The sequence below is a fragment of the Parasteatoda tepidariorum genome, chromosome 1, assembly GCF_043381705.1.
Source record: "Parasteatoda tepidariorum isolate YZ-2023 chromosome 1, CAS_Ptep_4.0, whole genome shotgun sequence".
Taxonomy (NCBI): Eukaryota; Metazoa; Arthropoda; class Arachnida; order Araneae; family Theridiidae; genus Parasteatoda; species Parasteatoda tepidariorum.
In genome coordinates this window covers 40,548,255-40,572,267 of record NC_092204.1, presented here as the reverse complement: position 1 = coordinate 40,572,267, position 24,013 = coordinate 40,548,255, and the positions used below count along the sequence as shown (strand labels likewise).

General features: G+C 29.8%; 1 protein-coding gene across 1 annotated transcript in view; it reads right to left on the bottom strand.

Annotated features, from left to right (window-relative positions):
• Nucleotides 1–10,262: 10,262 nt before the first annotated feature.
• LOC139425233 (uncharacterized) overlaps nucleotides 10,263–24,013 on the bottom strand; it is a 185,371-nt gene continuing 171,620 nt past the window's right edge. The window contains exon 3 of the mRNA XM_071179177.1: nucleotides 10,263–13,605. Within this exon, the coding sequence (XP_071035278.1) occupies nucleotides 13,433–13,605 (173 nt within the window). The 3' untranslated portion in view covers nucleotides 10,263–13,432. The remainder of the gene's footprint in view (nucleotides 13,606–24,013) is intronic.

The following is a 24,013-nucleotide window of genomic DNA, read 5'->3' as shown; positions in this document are numbered from 1 at the left end:
ATATTTAATTGAGACGAACAAACTGAAAATAAATAAATTAGTAAAATAATTATGCAAAAATCAAGGAAACGTTTTTACTTGAAGCAGTTTTTTATAGTTTTGATGGTATTTTTTATGTTTCCGTATTTGGCAGATTCCAACATATACTGAGTGGATAAAATAAAAGCTGCTTGGAAAATACAAAATTTAGAACACAGAAAAATTGGAAATATACTCCAGCAGGCCGCTTATGCTTTTATGGTCGGCTTTCATTTTATCCATTCTCTACAAATAAATGTTTTTTATTTAAGATTTTACCACACTGTAAAAATTAAACAAAAATGTGTCAAAATAGCGCCGAAACAAATATAATCGAATTTAAAAAGCCCGTGTAGCCATTATTAAATAAAGTGAAATACTCAATAATGCTCAATAATAAATACACGATTGTTAAGATATGTTCAATAATGATTACATGGGGATTTTATATTCAATTATATTTGTTTTGGTGCTATTTTGACACATTTTTGCTCAATTTAGAGAAACTCTCTTTTTACATTACGGAACTTTCAAAACTTTTCGTTATAGATAATATTTTACTTTGTATAATGTTTATCTTAGTTATCTTACTGTTTTTATTCAAATATGTGAAACTGCATTTTTATTATCATTTTCCTAATGCTCTTTACATATTTCAAATAATAAAAAAATTTTGTCCCTCAGATTAATATTTTCTTTCACTGTAGCACTGCAGTGTTTGGAGAATAAAGAGCTTAAAAGAAAAGTACCTTTTAAAGTAACTATTGACCCAATTTTTTTCAATGGCACTTTACTTTTCTGAAACAAAATAGAAAAAGTTTTGGAACTCTTAAAACCAAATGTTTAACGCTAAACAAAATAAAGGTCAAGCTAACAAAATTTACTCCACTGTAAACTCTTCCGACTTTTTCGACGAATTGAACTCACGTTTTAAAGAGGGTAGTAAATTTACGCACAAAGTAAATAAACTTTTTTTCAAAAACCAACTCATCAACTGTCGTTAGACCTTAACGACTTTTCTCTTAGCGAAGGAGGTTTCAAGTTTGGGCTCTTAAATTGTTTCTCTTTTTTCCATCTCAGCTTAACTTTGATTCCATAAAATGATTCTTTTTTTTGTTTCTGTTTGGACAAATCCCAAGTCGAAAATTTATTAGTACTTTTAAAAACAGATATAGATTTGCGCTACACTTCCACATCGTTAAAGAATAATACGATATTTCTAAGCAGTTACAATTTTTTTTCTTTAATATATATAAATATTTATTTTATATGGATTTTAACGTTAAACTAACTAATGTCTAGTTCATAAAAAAAATTCATACTTACGATAAGGCCTTTTTTTTAAATTTCCACTTCAATAACTATATAATTGAAAACTTAATTGAAACATTTAGCAACAATAAATGTACTCATCAAATACTGAAAGAATTCTGTCAATCCGTTAACTAGAATAATTATAGTGCACAATGATTGAATTGTAAAAATTTAATGCGTTGTGTATTAATGCTGTTAACTGTGTTACTTTTTATTTCATCTGTAATTTATACAAAAACTCTCTAATAAGGAACTTAAATGAGTAGTTTTATATTTTTGAGAAATTAGATTTTAATAACTTTAAAGAAATATTTTTACATAATTTTTTTTCTTGATTTTTATACAGGCATTCCAAACCAATCCTCTTTAATGTATATTTTTAAATCCTGAAAAAATTAAAAATTAAACAAAAAGCCCCGTCAAAAATGAATTCTATAAAATCTACATATTAGGGTTACTAAATTTATATTTAAACAATAAAAATATTATGTCAAGTAACTAGGGAGGAAAATGGGGTAAAACAGTCTTAAAACCAATTTGGTTGCTGGATGAAAATTGGAAGAATTTCTAATAACATCAACTTATTTTTATTTGTTCTGGCAATCAAACATGCTTAAATTTTTTTCGATTACAATTTCATTGATAAATTTCCGTAGCGTTTTTTCCCTGCTTAAATATTAATTTGCGATCCCTAATATGCATATTTTTACTTCATATTTAATGATAATTCCAAACATATATATTAAAGGAAGCCATTACAGTACACCTTGTATTCAAAATTCACAAGACTAGTTTGACAACCAATTCATTTTCATCTTCATTTTTTGCGTAAGTTATATAAAGTAAAGGGCTATTATTCAATTCCAATATTGATGAAAATCAGTGATAATAAAATGCTCATTAAATCAAAGAAATTTCTTTAACAAGATCCTAACGAATTAGAGAGGCGTTAAACAATGCACAGTTAGCGTCGTCATATTATATCTCGTTTGAGAAATTTAGCATTCAATCACTATATCATTAAAGTTCAAGCTATACAAGACCTAGATTGCTATTTTCGTTGCCAAGCCAGAATCTTAACTATATCCTCCAACAGTTAAAATTATAGTTGAGGCTATGATCTAACATTTATTGCCAGCGTAATTTTATGACAGCAGGCTTATGACATTCGACGTTTTGATGGCTATTGCACTCTGTATGCATCGTCTACAGCCACTTGATTATAATAATCATAGTTACCATAATAATATCAAATGGAGCGTTTGTGTAGACAAACTTGACATAATTATCTAACTTTTTGCAGAAGTTAGGTGATAATTATCTTTTAATCTTTGTTATCATCTCCTCCGGCGACCGTTTTGGATTCAATAGTGGCCATCTTGAAATTTGAAAATATTATATTTAACTCAGCTTAAAAAACACTTAAGTTTGCTCGAGTCGTATAAAGCCAAGAGCTCCTCCTTAAGTGTCCAATTTGTCTCAGGTCCTGCATATTTAAATGGAGACTCGTCTGTCAGTGTTATTATCAGTGTATGTTCAGTGATTAAAAGTTATTTTTCTATTTAAATTCTGTTGAATAAGCGTCGATATCGCCAAATCCACGAGAAAAAATTTATCACTTAAGAGTTGAATAAAAATGCTTCTTTCCTGTTTAATTATGTGTTTCAAAAATATTTTTTTTTTAAAAATGCAACGATGAAAACACTTGAAATTAATTTTCTTCTCAGATCGAATTTTTTCTCTTGCAAATTTTTGTTCTAAATAATTATACACGGAGAAAAAAATTCTGATAAACTTACCATACTGTATGGTAATGACATTTTCGGTAAAAAAAAACTTTAATTCTGATTAATAAAACCATAACATACGTTATTAAGCCATTTATTTGATAATTTTTCCGTTCATAAAATAATGGTTTACTGGGAATACTGATTTTCAAAATTAAAGCTCTTGTTACCACACATTTAATAAAATGGATAAAATTTTACCAAATAAATGGTTCTTATACGATGCTCCTAGGTGACTCGATAAAATTACCAAATTTTTAACACATTTACCAAATTTTATCAAATACTATAAAACTACATTTAATCGTTAACTTTACCAAAAGCATGCTTCGGTTAAAATTACCAAACTTTTTGATGTTTTTATAGAGAAAAGAAGCACTGTAAATTTTACCATATTCTGATAGTTTTAACTATACTTTTCTCCTGCGTGGGGATTCTTTCTAAAGAAAACGACAAAATAAAAAAAACAGATATTTTGAGAATAGCATTAAATTTCTATAAAATTAAAAATTATGTTGCAAAGATAACTTAAAAAGTTCTAACTTTACATTTTATGCTTCTCGTTCAAAAAGACATTTTCTTCAGGCTAAAATTTCACACTACATTAAATTGTTCCTAATTGCCATGGATTGCAAAAATGAGGTATGCTATATCTATGAGAATTGATAAAAATCTAAAAAATACGAGAGCTATTGAAAGAACACGGAGAACATTCTAGAAGTAAAATCCGGAAATTACTTTCCAGAACTTCCTATTCCGGAAGTCACGCTACTGGAAGTCATATCCTATGTGGATGAAGCGGAATTTTTTTTTCCGGCAGGTTTTGTATGTTATTTGGTGGAGGTAAGCAATCAAGCAACTCTTTATTGCTTGGCGATAAAATATTTGACATTTTATTGGTGTTTCATCATAAATGTGTAAGACCTTCTCTCAATAAAATGTGCACAACTATAAAAAACATAAATAAAATAAAAGCATTCACATAAGATGTTGTTTTAAATGTTTTTATCACTTTAAAGTTTTTATCAGTTTGCAAATATCAGTATTTCGAATATACTGGTATAGGTAACTGAGAAAATATGGCAACAGTGGACCTTACACTTAAAATACTGGGTATTCTGTAATCACAACCCTTAATATATATGAGTTGGTCCAAGTTAAAAACTATAATTAAAACAAATACTTATTAAGTCACAAAATAATATTTCATATAGAAATATTTTGCAACTTACAAAAAAATCATCAAAATCATCAGGGTATCAAAATTATCAAAAGCTCTAGAATCATCATCAGGATGTACTGCAGAAGACGGGGTTGCAACGAAATCAATTGTATTTTAATGTACGATAAAACTGAAATTTAATTATGAGAATAATATAGATTCATTCAATAATATAACAAATTTTGATGCATTGATTGATCGCGCTATATTGTCACAACTAACAGAAAATATGACGTGAGTTCTAAAAATTCATTTCAAATAATACACAAATACACAAACTCTTAAATAAACAACTTTTAAAAAAATCAAAAGAAAAAAAAACATTATATGCAAGCTTAACTCGATCAAGATATCTAACTACACCCCGAGACAATTTTTAATATTAGGAGGACGGGAAAGCAATGTCGTTTCGGCCCATTAAATATCCGTTAGTCTTACTAACCAAATCATTTTTTTCGGTCCATTTCTATTCATTTTTTTATCTGGCATTGAAAGGTTGTTGCTAACGAGGGTAAATACATTATTGATTAAAAATAAAATCTTGATAAAAATATCAAATGCACCGAAACGACGTTGCTTTCCTGTCCCCCCAAATGAGTGAGTTCTACTTTGTTAAAATATGCTCGTTACGTTCAATTTTTCAGATTATGATAATGTCTCTGTTTGTTTTCTTTTTACTCTGAAACATTAGTTTGCTACTCCTATTGTGTTTTTCCTTTTCATTTATTATGAACTTTAATAATGGGTTTTAAAAATGCTTATTATTGAACGATTTATATATTTTAAAGCTGTTTTATAAAATTAATGAGAATAGTAGTATACTTATTACGACTGATTAAAAAGTACACAAGGTGTTATTCAATAATCATGATGGTTTTTTGCAGTTTTTTTTTATTTATTTATTTCCAATGAGCTGCACAATCAGTCTCCCCGATGAGCAGACCTATTGCGTTCACCAAAAGTGGTGTCCACTCTTTCAGGACGACCACAATGGGTGAGATACCGTTGGCCATGTTAATTTGGACCTCTAGTTTCTGCTACACTAGATGGCAGCACCGAGACTCTATTTGGATGCTTAAGTGCACTTGGAATTTTTTAATTCTGCCGGAAATGCCAAGAGCCAATAAGGCACTCCAGGGATCTTTTACATGCCGCTGAGGATTTTCTGCATCCCGAAAATCCGGTGTCTGGGCCGGGGATCGAACCCGCAGACTTGGGCTCAGAAGGCTGACGACAAACCAACTGCGCCACCCAGCCACTGGTTTTTTGGAGTAAAGTTTGTATATACAATGACGGTATTAAATATTCTTTTAATACACTCTGGCTATAAAATATTTTCTTTTAATCTTAACGATTAGAATTAGTTCAAATTTCAACTTATTGCTAACATGTTTTAAAAAACTGTCTGGTCTAGGTCCCGTCACACACCACAACGGAACAAGCTCGCTGTAATATTTGAGAAATTAATTTAATTAGAAAAAAAATATTAAAAAAATCACGATTTTATGATCACGAAACCAAGTTAACGACTTTTATAAAAGAAATGTGAATTTAATGACAAATAATAAGTAAATAAATCCCCTATCATTTTCCTATTTACGAAATAATTTTAAACCAAAAAAAAAATAATAAATAAATAAATTTGAAATTTAGAGACCGTTCCTTTTATTTTTATAAAATCCCAGCAAGCACAAATCCATTGGCCCCGCATCACAAAATTGCTGGATGTCAGCAGCTAAAACGGTGGGTCAGTGCACGCTTTCATCAGTCAAAATATGGGTAATAGGAATATACATCGTGTTATAGTCGATTTTTTTAATTTAATTATGAAATGCAGTTTGTAATAATAAGAAGACCTCTAAAAATGTTCAATAAGCACCACTCTTATTCTTATTTTATTTTATTTCATTTTATTTTATAATCGGTGTTAAATCGCCGACATAATTCTCAGTTAGCAACTGTCAAGGCAAATTTTAACTCAACCCAAAAGACAAGAGAACTTTTGGATCAAGCATTATGATGCGGAAGACTTTTTGTTGGAACTAACCCGCATTTGTGTTACATGGAGAGGAAAACTACCAAACTACCAAGGATTGATCCGATGGCTAGAGATTTTAACCCATGATATATCTACCACTGAGGATATTTTACGCCACCGCTATAGTCGATGCGAGTCAGAAGCAAAATTCCAACCAACCAGCCACTGCAGGGATTCGAACATTGAGAGGCGAACGCTATACCACAGGAGCCTACAGCTATGCTGTGTGTTTTTTAAGAGGAAGTGAAAATTACTTTGAATACGTTATTTTCTCATTAGTTTTAAATATATAAGAAGTGAGAAATAAATAAATTAATTTTAAAAAGACGCTGGGTTTTTTTTCTGGTGGTGTTTTGTAACTGAATCACGAATTTTCTCTCTATATTAAAATATTCTAACCGTCCCTATTTAGGGTCTTCAACTTTACTTTACATTATATTTTAATACAGATAAAATATTCGAATTCTAAACTTATATCTAGAATATATTATTTTGCAACTATTAGAAACTTACCCCATAATTTCACAGTCAAAAATCTAAGAAGGCCCATATTTATTCAGAGAAAATGCGTTTTTGTATCTGATTCAGTACCCTAATTAGCAGTTACCTATAATAAATTAGCATATTTTAGGTTACTCCTTTAAACTATTGTGATCGGCACCTAGTCGGTAAAAATCCGATTATTAGATTTTGAACATTGTACCTTATATACACTTATTTTCATTATATGTGCATTTCTTCAAGAGTGATTTTACATAAATACATAAATTTTCTTTATGTTTATAGACTAAACAGCACTCTTCGTTTATACAAAATTTAATAGACTTACAACATGGACATAAATTTTCTACGCGTCTACATCATTTTATGAGGCCTTTTCCCAATTCTCTTTGACGCAATAACATTCCACAGCAGAACTTTGAAGCGAAGGATTGCGTTGCATGATTCAACGGAAAAGTCTTTACTCCTACACTACCTATCCTAAGAATCAATGAAAGAGTGTATTAAACGTTAATCATTTTGGAACTTCCTAAGAATATTGTGCTAAAATGATCTTTCATCACCTTTTGGTGTAAGTAGAGCCGGTATTAAAGCTGATTACAGAAGCCGGTCTTTTAAGTATTGCTGTGATGTTATGGAGATGGCATTTATAGGCTGTTTTAACTTTCTCGGCTAACTCTAGCGTAGTTTCAATCAAATGACAATTTTGCCGAAAAACTTGTGATTAAAATTAGCCGTCAAATCCGAGTTTCTGTTATTTTTATGGTTGATTTGTTGAGTAGGAAAAGTGGAAGAATCCTAAGTGCAGCCACCTACGCGTGGTGGGCCCTTAATTACTCGGCTATCATCACTGGCCAAGTAAACAAAAAGCGAGGCATCTGTATCGAATTTGCAATTCGTTGCGAATTTGTGATTTGCGATTCGTACAGCTTTACCATCAAGATAAAGTTGATTTGTTTCGAAAAAATTATATCTGTAATGTAGAACGAGGCTCCCTAGTACACATTCTATGTTCGTTAATTAAAAATTAAGGTTTCGTACAATAATGCAAGGAGGAACTGAGGAGCACTGAGGAACAATAATATTTTTTTCTATTTCATGAGATTTTGTTAATGGATCTTGGATATTTACTGGTTTTAAATTTGCAATCGATGTCTCTCTCCAAGCAACAGTTTTTTTAATTGACATGTTCAGCCTATGTTTATCGAAATGTGCAAGTTTAAAAACATTATATATAACAGGGGGTCGCACAAATATTGCTACGATCTCTTAGGGAAGTTAAGGTGGATCATCAGGATTAAAATTTTAATAAATTGCGCAGAAAATCAAACCTGGAATTGTCGTCATATGCCGCTTGGGGAGCTTTCCCAATTATGACCTGATTCCTCATGTGTTTCTTAATAGGGAAGGTTCCTAGACGCGCAGAATGATATTTCTGGGCAATTTTTTTTAAAAACGTGTCCTAACTCCCCTAAAAGCTTGCCGCAAATTGTATGCTACCCAAGTTAAGTACAATGCTTTAAAAGTTGTAGATTTCAACGAAAGATTGACTAAGAAATGTTATTTTTAAAAGAAAAATCTGTAACTTTAGGAACAAAACCAATTTCAGATTTTAAATTCGCACTATCAAGTATTTGTATAGATGCAAAAAAAAAAAATATGTTCCCCAGTAATATCTATAGCGTGATCTCAATATAAATCAAAAGCATTATCGCAAACCAAGCATAATGTTGCTTTTAAAGCAACCAGACGTCTAACTGTGTTTCGTATTTATACCTTTTCAGAATTATTTCCCTATACATCCTGTAAAAACAAAATGTTTTGATTGAATCACACTACACTACCTTAAAATAATTAATATTTATTTTTTTTTTTAATTCTTAATCAGTTTTTAAATTAAAATACCGTGCTTAATGCAAAAAGTTATTTTTATTTTCCAAGAAATTTTAATAAATATGTCAAATTTAAAATGAATTTTCAAAAGTCAAATAGCATAAGCAGCAAGAAAATAATTTAAAATAGCAAGTTTAATTCGATCAGTATCTATGAGATTAAACTTTTTATTATAAAGAAGAAAAAAAACGTAATTTAGCAAATATTTTTTATTATTCTTGACATTTATCTCATTTTAATATCTTTGAGAAATGTATTTTACATATTTATTTCTTTGAGGTGTTTTTCTTACATTCCCTGGAGAATGAGTATTACAAACTGAAAGTTAAAGAAAATATTTTCAAGACATTAATTAAAATTGCCATTTAATTCATTTTTATAAGAAACGTTCGATTCGATTCGATTTTCAAAAATTAAATTAACATACTTAAAACTTATTAGAAGCATGCTTTTGATTTCCTATCTGGCTATTTTGAAATTATAAAAAGTGAATAAAATGAACAAGGCTTTACGTAAAAAATTCATAAGAAATGTGAAAATAATAAAATGAAGTTTCTATTGAAATATGTATAGGAGTATTGAAATATGTTATAATTTGAACCCAATATTCTTGAAGGCACGGAGAAAACAAAATTAAGTAAAATTGCCTTACTGTATGGTAAAATATTTCTGTTAAAAGAAAATTTAAAAAAAACAACATAAGTTTGCTAATAAAAACTTATATATACGATATTTAAACAATTCATTTGGTAATTTTTCATTCATATGGTAATGGTTTATTGGAAATTCTGGTTTCAAAATTATAGTTTTCATTACCACACATTTAGTTAAAAAAAACTGGAAAGTAAAATTAACCGAATAAGTGAATTATACGCCATACTCAAAGTATCATGATGAAATTACCAAATTTTACCACATTGACCAAATTTTATCATATATTATAAAACTATTTTGTTGATAATTTTATCAAAATCATAACCAATGTGGTAAATTTTGCCGAGCTTTTTATGATGCCTGAAACACGGTAAATTTTATTAACATATTCTGGTATTTCTGACCTGTGATATTTCATCTTGCACTACGTCAGCCTTAGTTTAAAGTACTCTTTGATAATCTTATTAAATCCTAATAATTTTATTATCTTTGATAATCTTATTAATATCCTAAATTACGAGCTTTAAGTGCTCCAAATGATCCCTTTAGGACAAATTTAAGGTAATATTTTTACTACAAAAAGTATTTTTGTAACTTTCTTTTCTTTTCTTCCAGACGTGGACACTTGCCTAGGTTTGCAAAACCCTTAACCGTTTAGTCCACGTCTGGCTACGAGTCCAGCTTTCATAATACATTATACAGGTAAACAATTACATAATACATAATTGCATAACAATTACAAGATACAATTGCATAATACATAATACAAAGATAATTTTATTTTAGTATTTTTGTAACTGTGTGACCAAAACTTAATTCTCAATCTGTCACTTACTTCATTTTATTTATTTTTTTCATTTCAATTTTATGCACAGCTTTAAACAGCCAACCCATTCTCGGGTTTACGATTACACTTCATGAGATTTATGAGCATGAGATTTATAAACAGATCTTAAATACTTTCTCATCGCAGATTTCAAATCTGCCATCAATATATCTCCCAAGTAAAGATTTAGGGAATTGTCATATTAGAGCAATTTTCTAATATGACAATTTCAGTGTATTTTTTACCGAAATATACAAGTTAAAACAGTTATAAATAATATAGGGTTGCCTAAATGTTGCGGCAAACTTCTAGTGGTGTTAGTGCACATCACCAGAATTAAAATTGCCTAGGAATCCATGCATGGATATACCATTATGAGTCACTAATGATGCTTCCCTATAATAAACTGTTTTTTTTCGTGGGTTTCTGAACAGTTCATAACAGGGAAGCACCCTTGAAGTTCGTAGTCACTCCCCTAGAAGTTTGTCGTATCATTGGCGGTTTCGAACTTGTACATTTCGACAAAAAATAGAATGTTGTTGAGGCATGCCTGTTTAGGCAGAGGGGTTGCGATTGCTCTTCTTTTCCAGTGGCGCCAAGAAATCGACTTCTGCTACACCATACGTCACACCCGTTTATAGGGTGGACCCATTCTTACATCCATTCATTCATCCTCAGTTCATAATTTTGACCTGAATCAGAGAACGATCGATCTCCAATCCAGTACCCCCAGAGGTATTGATTTGTTATGGGAGGACTTTTTCGACTCGACAGATTTAACGTACATCAGTCACTTTACTACACCGGGGAGTCTTCGACAGGCGGGGTTCAAACCCACGAACTCTCGGACATGGGTCCAGCGCCATACCGACCAGGCTATCCCGGCCCAAAGGAATAGAATAATAATGACATTTTAAAAAAACTGCATTTTTAAGAGCAAATCAAATTTCTGATTAGAAACTCCCACAAGATAAAGTGTTTGTATAAATGCAGCAAAAAAATATTTTCTCGGTGTTATCAATGTTCAATTTCGTAGGTTTTGGAAAACTCCTGGATGGAACATTGAAACAAACTAGCCTTTTTTTGCAGAATGTTTGACGAACTAACTCGTATTTGTGTTACGTAGAAGGGAAAAACACGAAAATCGTCCATTCACGGTTACCAAAGGCAAGGGGATTCTAATCCGTGATCCACCTAACACTGAGGATATTTAACGTCAGCTATGAGGTTATCGCGAGCTAGGAGTAAAATTCTCTTACTTTCTGCGAAAACAGAATAATCAATTACGAAATATGTGCATTTAAAATTACTTTCATACATGGAGAATGCTTTGTAAATAAAAGCTATGTCCTAATCATTCACATAACTAAAATTTAAATCTGAACGTATAACTAATTTTTTGTTAATTAGAAAAGCTCTTCTCTTTTAATAATCAAAAAATTGGTTATAAGTTCTGATTTAAATAGCATAATTCAGATTCAGATAGTTCATATTTAAATAGTATAGATTTAAATAATATAGTCTAAACAAATTATCCTCACAACAGATTTAAAATACACAAAGTTTTTTACAGTTATTTTTCGTGTATTTTTAATAAAAACAATACCTAACAATGATAAAAACAATACAATTAGTCTAGGCACTGAATTTAATTATATTTCTGCCACATTTCATGAAAATCGAAACTCTTTTTAATCCTGGCTACTTTTCCACTCATGGTTTTGAAAAAAAGAAACAGTTTTTTTTTTTTAAATCCTCTCTTTTTTTCCTTATGAATATTAACTCTTTTGGGAAATAAGCAGTCACCTTTTAGTCGTAAGTCATTTCTTGCTTTTAACAATAACTATGTTTGAATAATCATTTTGAGATTTAAAGCTGCATTATATTGTTTTTTTTTTTAATAGCAGTATTTGTTTTGGAATTGTATAGCTCTTTCTTTTAAAAACGCTTATTTCACGTTTTAACTTTGTATATAGACCATTGAAACTTCCTTTGTTACAATATTTCATCATCAGAAGTAGGTACCATACAGCTATTATATTTATAGCCCAAATAAATACATTTAGTGATATGCGTAGCAGTTGTATACCTTTCTTTGATTTCTTTATACTATTTTCCGAGTTTTTATTCCAGCACAAAGATTACCAACCTATCTTTATACATAAAGAAAGTTTGATGTTCAGAGGCCATCTAAATAATAATGGTTATCAAAACTTAAGGAAAAAGAAGAAATTGACATTTAAATAAAATCTATGAGTTGTATAGTTGCACGTTCAATGCGATTTAATTTAAACATTTTGTTGAATAGGTATTTGAAGGATTTGGAAAAAGGTAATTTCTGTACTAAGTAAGCATCGCATGAATGTATAACTAGATATACAAAGAAAGTATAATAGCAACCACAAACAATTATTCAATTCATGCCAAAAAGGCGAATGTGCATAAAATGTCATTGAAATATTCTAAGCGGCGGAGCATTTTCATAGCAACAAGATGTTGTTGTGGCTCATCCTCCAACTGTCTGACGAAGTCAGACAAGATCCATTAGCCCGTTGTCTCTCAGAAAACAGAGCACCAGAAGCGGAGAAACCTATAAGTCTTCCAGGAAAGACCCAAATAGTCCAGGATGTGTTTTGCAGAGGCCTGCTGAGCATGACATTTAGAGCAGACTGCAAGGATCCTCCTGCCCTCGAAGAACCGGAGACTCCTTGTGTGTCCACTTGCTAATCTTGAAAATGCTGTTTATGAGCAACAAAATGTAAAACTGTTGAGGGATGCTCTTCCTCTTTTCTTTTACTGCAGTGATAAATGTTTTCTTGTTTGTGTGAGGAAATATTTAAGCAGAAATGGAAAGCAACGAATCTTTCCAAGGATATATATTAGTTTTCAATGAGACTCAAGTGAAAAGAATGTGCCGACAAGTCTACACCATAGATACCTTCTCCATCAAGATAAAATTGAACAGCCAATGTGAGACAATGTAGTCCTATTTCTAATTAAAATCGTTGTTGTTGCATTCTGCCTAAATATTTCCTTTGTAACTTTCCAGCTACGAGCACGCTTGCTTCATGGGGACAAAATTAAAGGAATGACATTGTTGTTGTTTGATTCTATCATAAGATTTTAGGGCTAAAAATAAACGAGACACGCAACATAACATTGTATAATTCCATCTGAACTTATAAAGTATTGTTGAAACATTTGGTCTTACCTCTGACGCATATTTTGTTCTCAATATTGACTGGATAGTGTTCGTGGCACTCACACCGTCCGCTCGTTTTGTTGCAGTAGACGTGGAAGAGAATGCTGTTGCACGTGCTTTCGCAGGGCTCTCCTATGTAGAACCCCACTCCTGTGTATAAAAAAAAACATTATTTGATTAACGGTATTCATAAACTAACTATACATGAGCATTCTATAAATGTCAAAAAGGATTTATTCAGGGTTCGTTCAAAAGGTTATACAGAGTTAGTTAGTGAGTCGATTGAAAAACAATTTTTGGCTGGATTGGAGCGACGCATTAAAGACTTCAAGTATCCTTTTGTTTCGAGATATCGCTTCACCATAGGCTTTCACCGTAAATCTTAAAAAAACCGGTAAAGTTATTTGAACTTTGTTAGCTTTCTTAAAAGGATGCTTAGTTAAGGTAATTCGTAAATGAGAGAACTCATTTGCTTGAACTAATTTATGATATTTGTATAAACCTGAAGAAGCTATGCCAAAACTGCAAGGCTGTTGGAAAACAGCTGACGTCTTTGAATCGACCAGGAAATGGGGCATGAAAACAACCGAGAGCAAAGGGCGTTGTCATGGTAAATCTTTCCTGGCAGGCAGGATTGTGTAATGTTTAATTTTTGCACAAATAACCGTATTTTAATTTATGGTAGTTGTTGTAGCGTTGATTTCTTTGCATGCCTCTTCATAGCAACATGTGCCAATGGTAAATTTGGCGTTTCAATAAATAATTATAATCGCAAGTCGTTTTTATGAAAGAAAAAATTTCATCGTTTAATTTTTTTAAGCAATTAATCGAGCTCTGCATGAAGATGACTTGCTAGGGACTTTTAGCCGAAAAGTGAGACGAAAACGTTCTCACTATTCGGATGGTCGGTGATTGACAAAGTACGCGTAAATTGATTTTTCCGTCCACCTATCTCAATTATCCTGTGCCCGGTACGGCGTGTATTTGCTTCACATTAAAATCTCACTAACATCAATTTTTGGATAAATCATGATCAAGTATTAAATTATAAACTACGCGTCACAAAAACGGTTTTTCATGATGGGTAAAAATTATCACAAAGTATAATAAAAAGTAAAATTCACATTTTTTTTATTCTGTGCATGGTGTTTTCAATAGAAATGCAAGCATAAGCCTACATCGGAAAACTATCTAGCCAAAGTTCTCTTTAAAAAACTATTTCTTGCTTATTGTTACTCATCATACGAAGCAAAATTCATGAACATTTGTTCACCAAATCAAATATTAGAAGATATTTTCGTTTTTTACCTGATACTTTCAAAGTGAATTTTTTAAACTTTATGCAATTTAATTATAAATTCAAGTTTGTTTGTTTTTTAAAAGGGGGGGGGGGACGAGTGCTTTAGGACAAGAAAAGTCATGAAAACGTTTTTCCCTAATTAAGTTAATCAGAAGATAATTGATTGATTTGTGTCTGATGGAATCCAAGTAAATTTCGTTTTTAAAAATACAAATTTTAATTATTTGTGAAAGAGAGAGATGTAGGCTATAGAACAAGGATGAACGGGGGTCTAGCAACAGCGATCTATAATCTTATTTCCCCTACTTTTTTTATTGTTTTTAATTGTTCGTAATATTCTTCCTCATCATTGTGTTTTCTTTTTTTGTCTTATTTTTCAACATTGAAGAAAGTTCTTTACTATAGAACTGAAACTAAGATGACATTATTTGTCCTCTTTTTATGCTGTTTGTCTTAATTCAGCTTACTTGCACAGTTGGCCCAAACGTTTAATAGCAATGTCAAATTACTTTTTAATAGTTACGACTGCGTTCATTTCTCTGGCAGCCATTTTTTTAAAGTAGTAGTGTTCAGAAAAGTACGTTCGAGAGTCAAATGTAATTAGGAAAACGATTTTCCTTCTAGCAGAAGAACATTTGTGTTAGAATACAAATTTTATGAAACAAAAATTCCCACAAGAAAATTACTCTAAGCAAATTCCATTGTAAATATAAGACGTAATTTTCTTTGTCCACTTTTCTTTTGCCAAAACTTTTATCAACAAAGCTAACTTTAAGGAAGTTTAATCTTTTCATCCTGATTCAAAAAAGCATCAGGGACATTAAAAAGTTCGGAGCTCGTTCCATCGGCTAAGCACCGTATTGATCAGAAAGGATCTAAAAATAAACTGATCTGAACAATGAGGAGAGGGTTGATGATTTTTCTGCTGTTGTACAATGAATCCTCTTTAATTGAATTCTTTCCATTCTTTTCGATTAATGACTGCGGCGAGCCATTTTTACACCCTTTTAGATCTCTTAGCGCAATTTTCTTCCCAGTTCCTTACCAAAGTGGAACAGTTTACCTCAACAAAGAAGAGAAAATGTGAAAACAGATTAGTTTCTTTAAAAATCTTTCCTCCTTTTTATGTGGTTTTGTAAGAGATTTTCATTCATAGGCGCACTTTTGCTGTGGAGGAATTAGCCCATTCTTTCCGCTTTACGTCTTGAACATTAATATGGTTATTATTAATGTAATGACCATAATTAAATTATGTCATTAGATTCAATGAGTGGTATTTAAATTAATTAATGTAATTTTGTTATTTTTATTACTATATTCAAAGAAAGAAACGCAACTGTAGTTAAATGTTTCCGAATGTTCACTTAACGTTTTTAACATAACTGTTTCTTTACGCAAAGTGTTGTAACTTGGAGAACATAATGAAGCTTATCTAAATAATTATCGGAGTTAAACAATACCTTATATTTATTGGTTTGGATACATTGAATAATTTTTGCTAGGGATTTTTCTAAATGGTAACTTTTTATTTTCCAAATTAATGACTAGAGCTAATGGTTTTTAGTTTGTAATGAAGACTAAGATGGTAAATGCACAAGGCAATTTGATTTATTATGCTTTTTCTTTTTCTGTCAAATAACAACCTTCCTTTTTTATCTAATTACAATTTTTTTTCGAGAAGTAAATAAAAGAGAGTTACGAAAACAATCAGTCATTGCTTACATTGTACTTTTGTTTAAATAATAGCTTTAGTTACACGTTCATAATATGAACCCTTTAATCAATTATCGCTTTAGTTAGTAACTTAAATATTACACTGCTTGACAATTGCAGATGAACAGTAACATTTTTCCAAATAGATAATAATAGACATTGATTATAGAAATGAAACTAAATACATATTTACTGGAGATAACGGGCATTTATTAAAATGCAAAATAGTACAAATATTGTCACATCGAAAAATAAGAAAATTAAATATAAAAAATATACTCTTCAGACAATTTCCAAACATCCCAGAAAAAGTCTTTTTACCAGAAGGAAATACATATGCATAGGTATCTCAGCAAGATGTATGATAAACTAGGACACTAATGCATGTTTTGAATCTGTTCCTTATGCTAACCACTAAAGCATCGGGGTGTCCTTCGGGAATATTGTCCTATACCTCTTTCAAGGCAATTATAAACTTTTACGTAGTTCAGGGTGGGTTCTTTGTAAAACACGCCTGCCAAGGTTATCCCAGGAAGGCACTATAGGATTCAGGTCTGGGGAGTACGCAGGACAATGCATACGGACAATATCTTCACTTTCTAGTGTGTCCAATTCCTAAGGCTCTTGTGAGGCCACGCATTGTTGTCGTTCTTAAATAGAAACTATGGACTTTCTGCTCCTCTAAAAAGACATGAAGTGAGATGCATCGAACAGGCTTCCATTCATACAAACCAATTTGATTTAATCGCCTTAAGTTTATTTTGGTAGAAACCTGTGTACCGATAGTGGTTGCAAGGTCTGCAGCCGTCTTACTAGGAGTGACATTTCTATTCCTTTTTGCCACTAGCATTTCCAGCTTAAGCGGCATTTTTTAATTGCGTAATGACAATTTTTGACACTTCCATCAATATAGCCACAACGGTGACACTTTAATCGGCTTAGATTTATCCAACTGTTCGTCCACGATTGTAAGTATACAAATGATAACTTACTGATATTTTTCACTTAATTATTGCAGCACCGCCTTGAATTTCACAGAAATAAGTTCAACAACCTACGGCGCTGTTTGTTAAACACCTAACAGCGTAAGTATTCGATTGAATGAAGATCTTGTATACACTGGTTTTTATACAGATAACAGATAATAATGCTTTACCACGCCCTCTGAACTTGATTTTATGATTATCGGTGGGTTGTCGATAACGCTACTTTGCATAAATGAGTTGTTCCTTAGCGATTGTCAAGCTGTGTATATTCAAATAAATTTAATTCATTAAATAATTTAATTAATGTTATTTACTTATAAATTACTGTGTTTATGGAGGAAAGCTAAATACTTTCACTAAATATTCTAAATGTGGTTAAATAAAATAAATTCATTAAATTATTCAATAATGCTATTTAGTTATAAATAACCATATTTAATGAAGGAAAGATAGATACTTTTACTAAATGCTCTAACTTATTGCTCTAAATCTGGCGAAATAAATTAAATTCATTAAAATGTTTAATTAATATTATTTAGTTACAAATTACCATATTAAATGAAGGAAAGTTAAATGATTTTACTAAATGTTCTAAATATGATCAAATAAAATATTTAGTTACATATTTCCATATTTAATGATGAAAAACTAAATCTTTTTAAATACTCTGATATTTAAATACTCTAATAAAGAAAATGTAACGTGGCATAATGATAACCACTCGTTTGCTTCGTCTTTTGTTTTTCCACTTAAACGTTGTAAGTAATGACTAATTTAATCAACCATGCTCATCGGTTTATACTTTACAAAGTTAAATAGGTAAAATTGATTAAATAGATATTTTTTATTATTTTTTTATTTTTGAACTATTTTGAGATTATTTAAAAATCTTATAAAGAGAAAGACAATAAATATGTCAACTTGTTTTCTCACATATTGTAATTAATTGTTTATTTTGAGTATTTTTGCGTTTTTATCAATTATTAATGTTTAAAGTTACATGAATACTTTTCGCTTCAAGTGGAATAATTAATTCCCCCAACATTTAATGATTTCGGTATTATTTACCAACAAAACGTGGCGACTTAAGCCAAATATTCTAAGTTAAGGATAATAAAAAAGAGCTGTCGAGAACAGATCAAAATTATATCGAAATTTCAGGAACTTTTTGATAAATCCATAATCTTTATATTTATTTTTTTCTGATACAATTTTGCCAGAATCTTTAAATTTTCATTAAATTTTTGTCTTTTGTTATTTCTTAACAAAGCCAGACAGAAAAAAATAAATTGTAAAATAAATAATTAAAAAATTTCTGTATGAAAATACGTATACATATATATATCAATTGGTCTTTTTAATCTTTTAGTAAAGATTAATAGTTATAAGATTATAGCGATAAGTAGGAAGATTTTGTTACAGAATTTATTTGTAAAAAAACAAATGCTTTTTTTTAAATATTACTAGAATATAAATGTTTGAATTTGAAAATTTGCAGTTTAGTGAAATATGTACCTATAAATGTGATTGTATCTGAACGAAGTTTTTCATTTTAAGCCTGAATTAAAAAGTTTTAGTTCTAGCACATGAAGTTTCATGAGAAGAACATATATTCTGAAAAGCGCTTTTTTTATTTTTTATCAATAACTTTTATTGACTCTCTGGGGGCAACAAAAAATTGCTAAAAAATGTCATTAGAAACTAATTGCATTTATTATAGAAAAGGAACACAGCAAGCCTTTTCAAAATTATTTGAAAAAAATTTTAACTATCAAAACTTACAAATTAATGAAACATTTAGCTTTAAGAGCGATTTAAAATATTCGAATTTTTTTCAACTTCATTCTGAACTTTGAAATATAAATGTTGAAATTTCTTGAAAGAGAAATAAAATTTTTACTCTAAAAAGTGCTTCTTCTATGAATTTCGCTTTTATCAAAAGCTTTATTTGTCGCTATAGGGGCTACAAGAAATGTAAAAATCATCCTTAGAAACAAATTATTCGTTTTAGTTGCATGCCGAAATGGAGTTTTTGGGACTCAAAAAGGCATAAAATTTGAACGAAACCATTTTTTATTCCTTGATTCTTTGCTTTAGACAACTATTTCTCGCAGGAAATGGAATCCTAAAGATATATTTGGCAAATAGATAGATTTTTTCCCAAGCGCATAAACGTACTTTTTTTTTCCTTCGCGTTTGTGATGTTATCAACGAATGACATATTTCATATTTTGAAAGAATTCAATATTTTTCAACATGAAATTTCTTTTTTTACACTTTTATATCATAAATTAATTATACTTAAAAGACTGCTAAATTATGTGATTTAAATTATTTTGCAGCTAAATTATGAGTTTTGAATTATTCTGTACCTGAATTATGAGATTTTAATTGTTTTACAGCTAAATTTTGAGATTTTAAATATTTTGCAGCTAAATTACGAGTTTAAAATTATTCTATAGCTAAATAATGAGATTGAAGTTAAAGCTAAATTATGAAATCTGAAACATTCTATATTTTTCTGAGTTATCTATGTTGAGTATACTGATATTTCTAAAATAAATAATAAAAATGAGTAGAAAATTTTTAAAACTATTTAATTTTTAATTATTCCCTTTTCATCATATACTCCTGCTTTAATTTGAAATATACTTTATAGAATTGAATATTTAGTTTAATACTGTTTTTAATAATTAAAGAAATGTATTATATTTTGATAAAGAATATACATGAAAGTGCGAAAAGTATTAATTCAGTCGTTAAATTTTTGTTACTAAAACATGTATTATATTCAGGTGCTAACATTTTCTAAGAATACAAATAGTAATCATTCGACTTCGGTGTTAACTTATTAACGTTTTGCTTGAGAATGCATATTTGTAAATTCCTCATTTTTAAATTCTATGCTCACGATTTTCATAAGAAATGTGTTAAACTTACCCTCAAAAGTTTAGGCAACTTACAAATTAATGCTGTACAGCCTGTTACAATTTATAAGAGTATCTCAACTTATTATTTGGCAAACGTTTTCAATTGAAAATTAGAAAACGATTCCTAAAATCTGCTTGGAATCGTTTGCTCAATAAAACTGAGTGCATTTTTACCTACAATTCTTTAATAAAAATAATATATATCAAAATATTTTTATAATAACAAACAGTTTTACAGGCATAATTTGTAAGGTGCAAAATTTTAACGTATGCAAAGCCATGTGTAACATTACTTTTCCTACATTTTTTAACATCAGCATAAGACATTTTTATTCACTCACATAATTTTTATAAATAAAATTTTGTGCGTTGTGACTAATTACATATTATTATATTAAAGTAAAATAAATTTGTCTCTAAAAATAAATCGTATTACTTTAATTTGTTTTTAAAAATGTAACACTGAGAAACAAAATATGATCAAAACTACTAAACAACTAAACACTTTGGTAATGATATTGATAAAAAGTAGTTATAAAATATAATTTTATAACGTGTCATAAGATTTCTCAACTGTGGTAAAGATTAGTAGTTTCATCATGATGCCTTTGAGCATAAAAACGATTTTTTTCGGTTAAAATTATTTTTCAGTTTTGTATTTTTTTACTAAATGTGTGGTAATAAAACTATAATTTTGAATTCCAGACGTTCCGGTAAACCATTGAATGAAACAATTAATGGTTTAAATACTAAATGAATGGTTTAAACATCGCATATTTTAGTGTTATTAACCAGAATTATGTTTTTTTTCTTATTGACATTGCCAATGAGACATTACCAAAATGACATTACAATAGAGTACGATAATTTTACCACAATTTTTTCCCCGTGTAATACCTCTTCTAAACTAATTTTATGTAAGGTTCAATGATATTTGAAATGATACAATTTAGTCTTAGTCATTTTAAATGGTACAATTTAGTAATAATTTTCAAATTGTTACTACTTTCAAATGAATTTGATTGAGATATTGATTTTTAAGTGAAAATTAATTCTGTAATCGCACGCAATGAATTAAATACTCAACGAGAAGTATATTGGATAACAATGGTTTAAATGTCTATGCGATGAATGTTATTTGTGAAAAATTATGATGCATTAATAACATATAAATTTCTTATAATTATTAAAATGTAGTCTACAGTGAAACTATATATCGATCAATTTGTTCAATATTCTTTACTTGAAACATTATTGTATTGCGCAATATGAAGGCAATACAATAATGTTTCCTAATGTTACTTTTACATTGATTTCCATGGAATTCGTTGCAACAAAAGTGGTAACTTATTAAGAAAATTCAATTATAAATGAAACTCATGCTTCGTTTTATAATAATTTTTACCTGATAATTTTATTTTATTGTGTTTCTTATTGAAAATCAAAAGAAGAAAAATGATTAAAGAAAATGAATTATAAATTGCACGTAAATAATTCATTCTTTTATGATTGGAATATAGCGGGGAAATGACTTATAGCGCAATTTTTTTCGAAAATTAAAATTTTTGTTTAAAAATTATGCACGATTGTGCTTAAAATTTTTATATTTGTTCCTGTACAGTCAACAGTGAAAAAACTATCTATTAGTCTGGTTATCTGTTGTCATATTAAGCAAATCCTTTAAACCAATACAAATAATTTTCTATTATGGAACTTTCATAGTGTTTTTCAAAAAATTAGTTCAAACCAAAATATTGCGTAACAAAGAAAAATGTATAGTAATGGAGTTTCATGCCTCATCCCTTTATGTCTTATTTCATATAATAAACTTTAATTTTCAATCATATAATACTAATTGCGGATAAGTAATCTTTATAAAGAAAAAAACCATTAAGGCAAATGATTTACTTACCTCGTCCAAACGCACTCCTTACACTCTCATTTTCTATCAGCAGCACAAAAGAAAGAAAAACACAAATTATTAAACCATTTTTTTTCATATGGAACATTAATAGGTGACATAAAATTGATTTTGGTATAACTTGTCAAAAGCCCATCTTAATTAATATTTTACGTAAGATTTAATTAATACTTTTAAAAAATTATTAATTAAATTCTATTTAATTTGATTTTACACTCTCTTAAGGTCTCTTTAGCAATTAAAGTGATGTTATGAACTAGAAATTTTTCTTCTTCATTTTTTACGAAAAAAATTATAGTTCTTTCCGCATTCCTTTTTTAAAAAGTAAATGCGTTTATCCGAGAATGTTTTATTGCAGTTGAATAATTTTTGGTAACGCTAATTCTCTACTCTCTTTTGTATTGTTTATTTGTCTTCAGCAGTACATTTAAATTAACCTACGGTTTTCTTGCTTGTTGTGCATGTTGAACTGTGTTTGGAATTCATTCAAATTAACCTCTTTTTCACTTGCTATATTCATCTCAATATATATACGTTTTTTTTTTTTACCAATGAGCTGCACAATCGGTCTGGCTGATGAGCAGACTTAGTGCGTTCTCCAGAGGTGGTATCCACTCTTTCAGGACCACCAATTTGGACGTCTAGTTTCTGCCACACTAGATGGCAGCACCGGGACTCTATTTGGACGCTAAAGTGCACTAGGATTTTAATTTCGCCGAAAATGCCAAAAGCCAATAAGGCACTCCAGGGATCTTTTACATGCCACATAATCATACGACATGGCCGCTCAGAATTTTCTGCATCCCGAAAATCCGGTGTCTGGGCCGGGGATCGAATCTGCAGACTTGGGCTCAGAAGGCCGACGACAAACCAACTGCACCTCCCAACCACTATATGTATATGTTAATTTGTGTTAAGCATTTCATTCAAAGTAGTCTGCACTCGCTAGTGACAGTCATGTCACTAGCGAGTGCTTTGTTTAGAAAAAATTGCAATATATTTTGTGCTCTGCACAGCATTAAAATCAATTTTAATTCATTTGTACTCGTTTAATTTACTTTAACTTGTATCTGTTCCTTTGTGTTTGGCATAGCATTCTAATTAATTTACATTCGTTCGTTCTCGTTATGTTCATTTCAATTTGTGCATATTTCGTGTGGGACATAATACTGAAACCAATGTAGCTTCGAAGCAGCATTATTTTGAAAAACGTAAGCAAAAAATGCCTCATGTTTAAAAATGACCAGGGATTTAACACTAGATTGCCTAAGGAAGTCATTTTGACTGCTTTCAATTTCAATTAGAAAAACAATGATGTATATAATGACACAATTTCTTAGAATTTTGTACAACATATAATTTTTTTATTGTTAATATTTCTAATAACTTGTTATATAACTGTAAATAATACAAAAAATATTAAAAATTAATTTTAAACAAATTTCTTTACACATTATATACTCTTTTACAATGCAGTCATTTTGACTGCTTTTGAGCAAAATATAGGTATATACTAAGTTTCAGTCTTTCTAGTGTTAAGTAACTATTTAATATTTTCGAATATTTCCTTTTGTTTCATTCTATTCATTGAAATATATCATATTGAACAGTTTTAAATTTTAAAAGTTTTAAATTTTAAAGGATGTAAATATTTTCAAATATGTTTCATTGTATTGAAAAAAAAAGCTACATTAAAATCAACCTTACA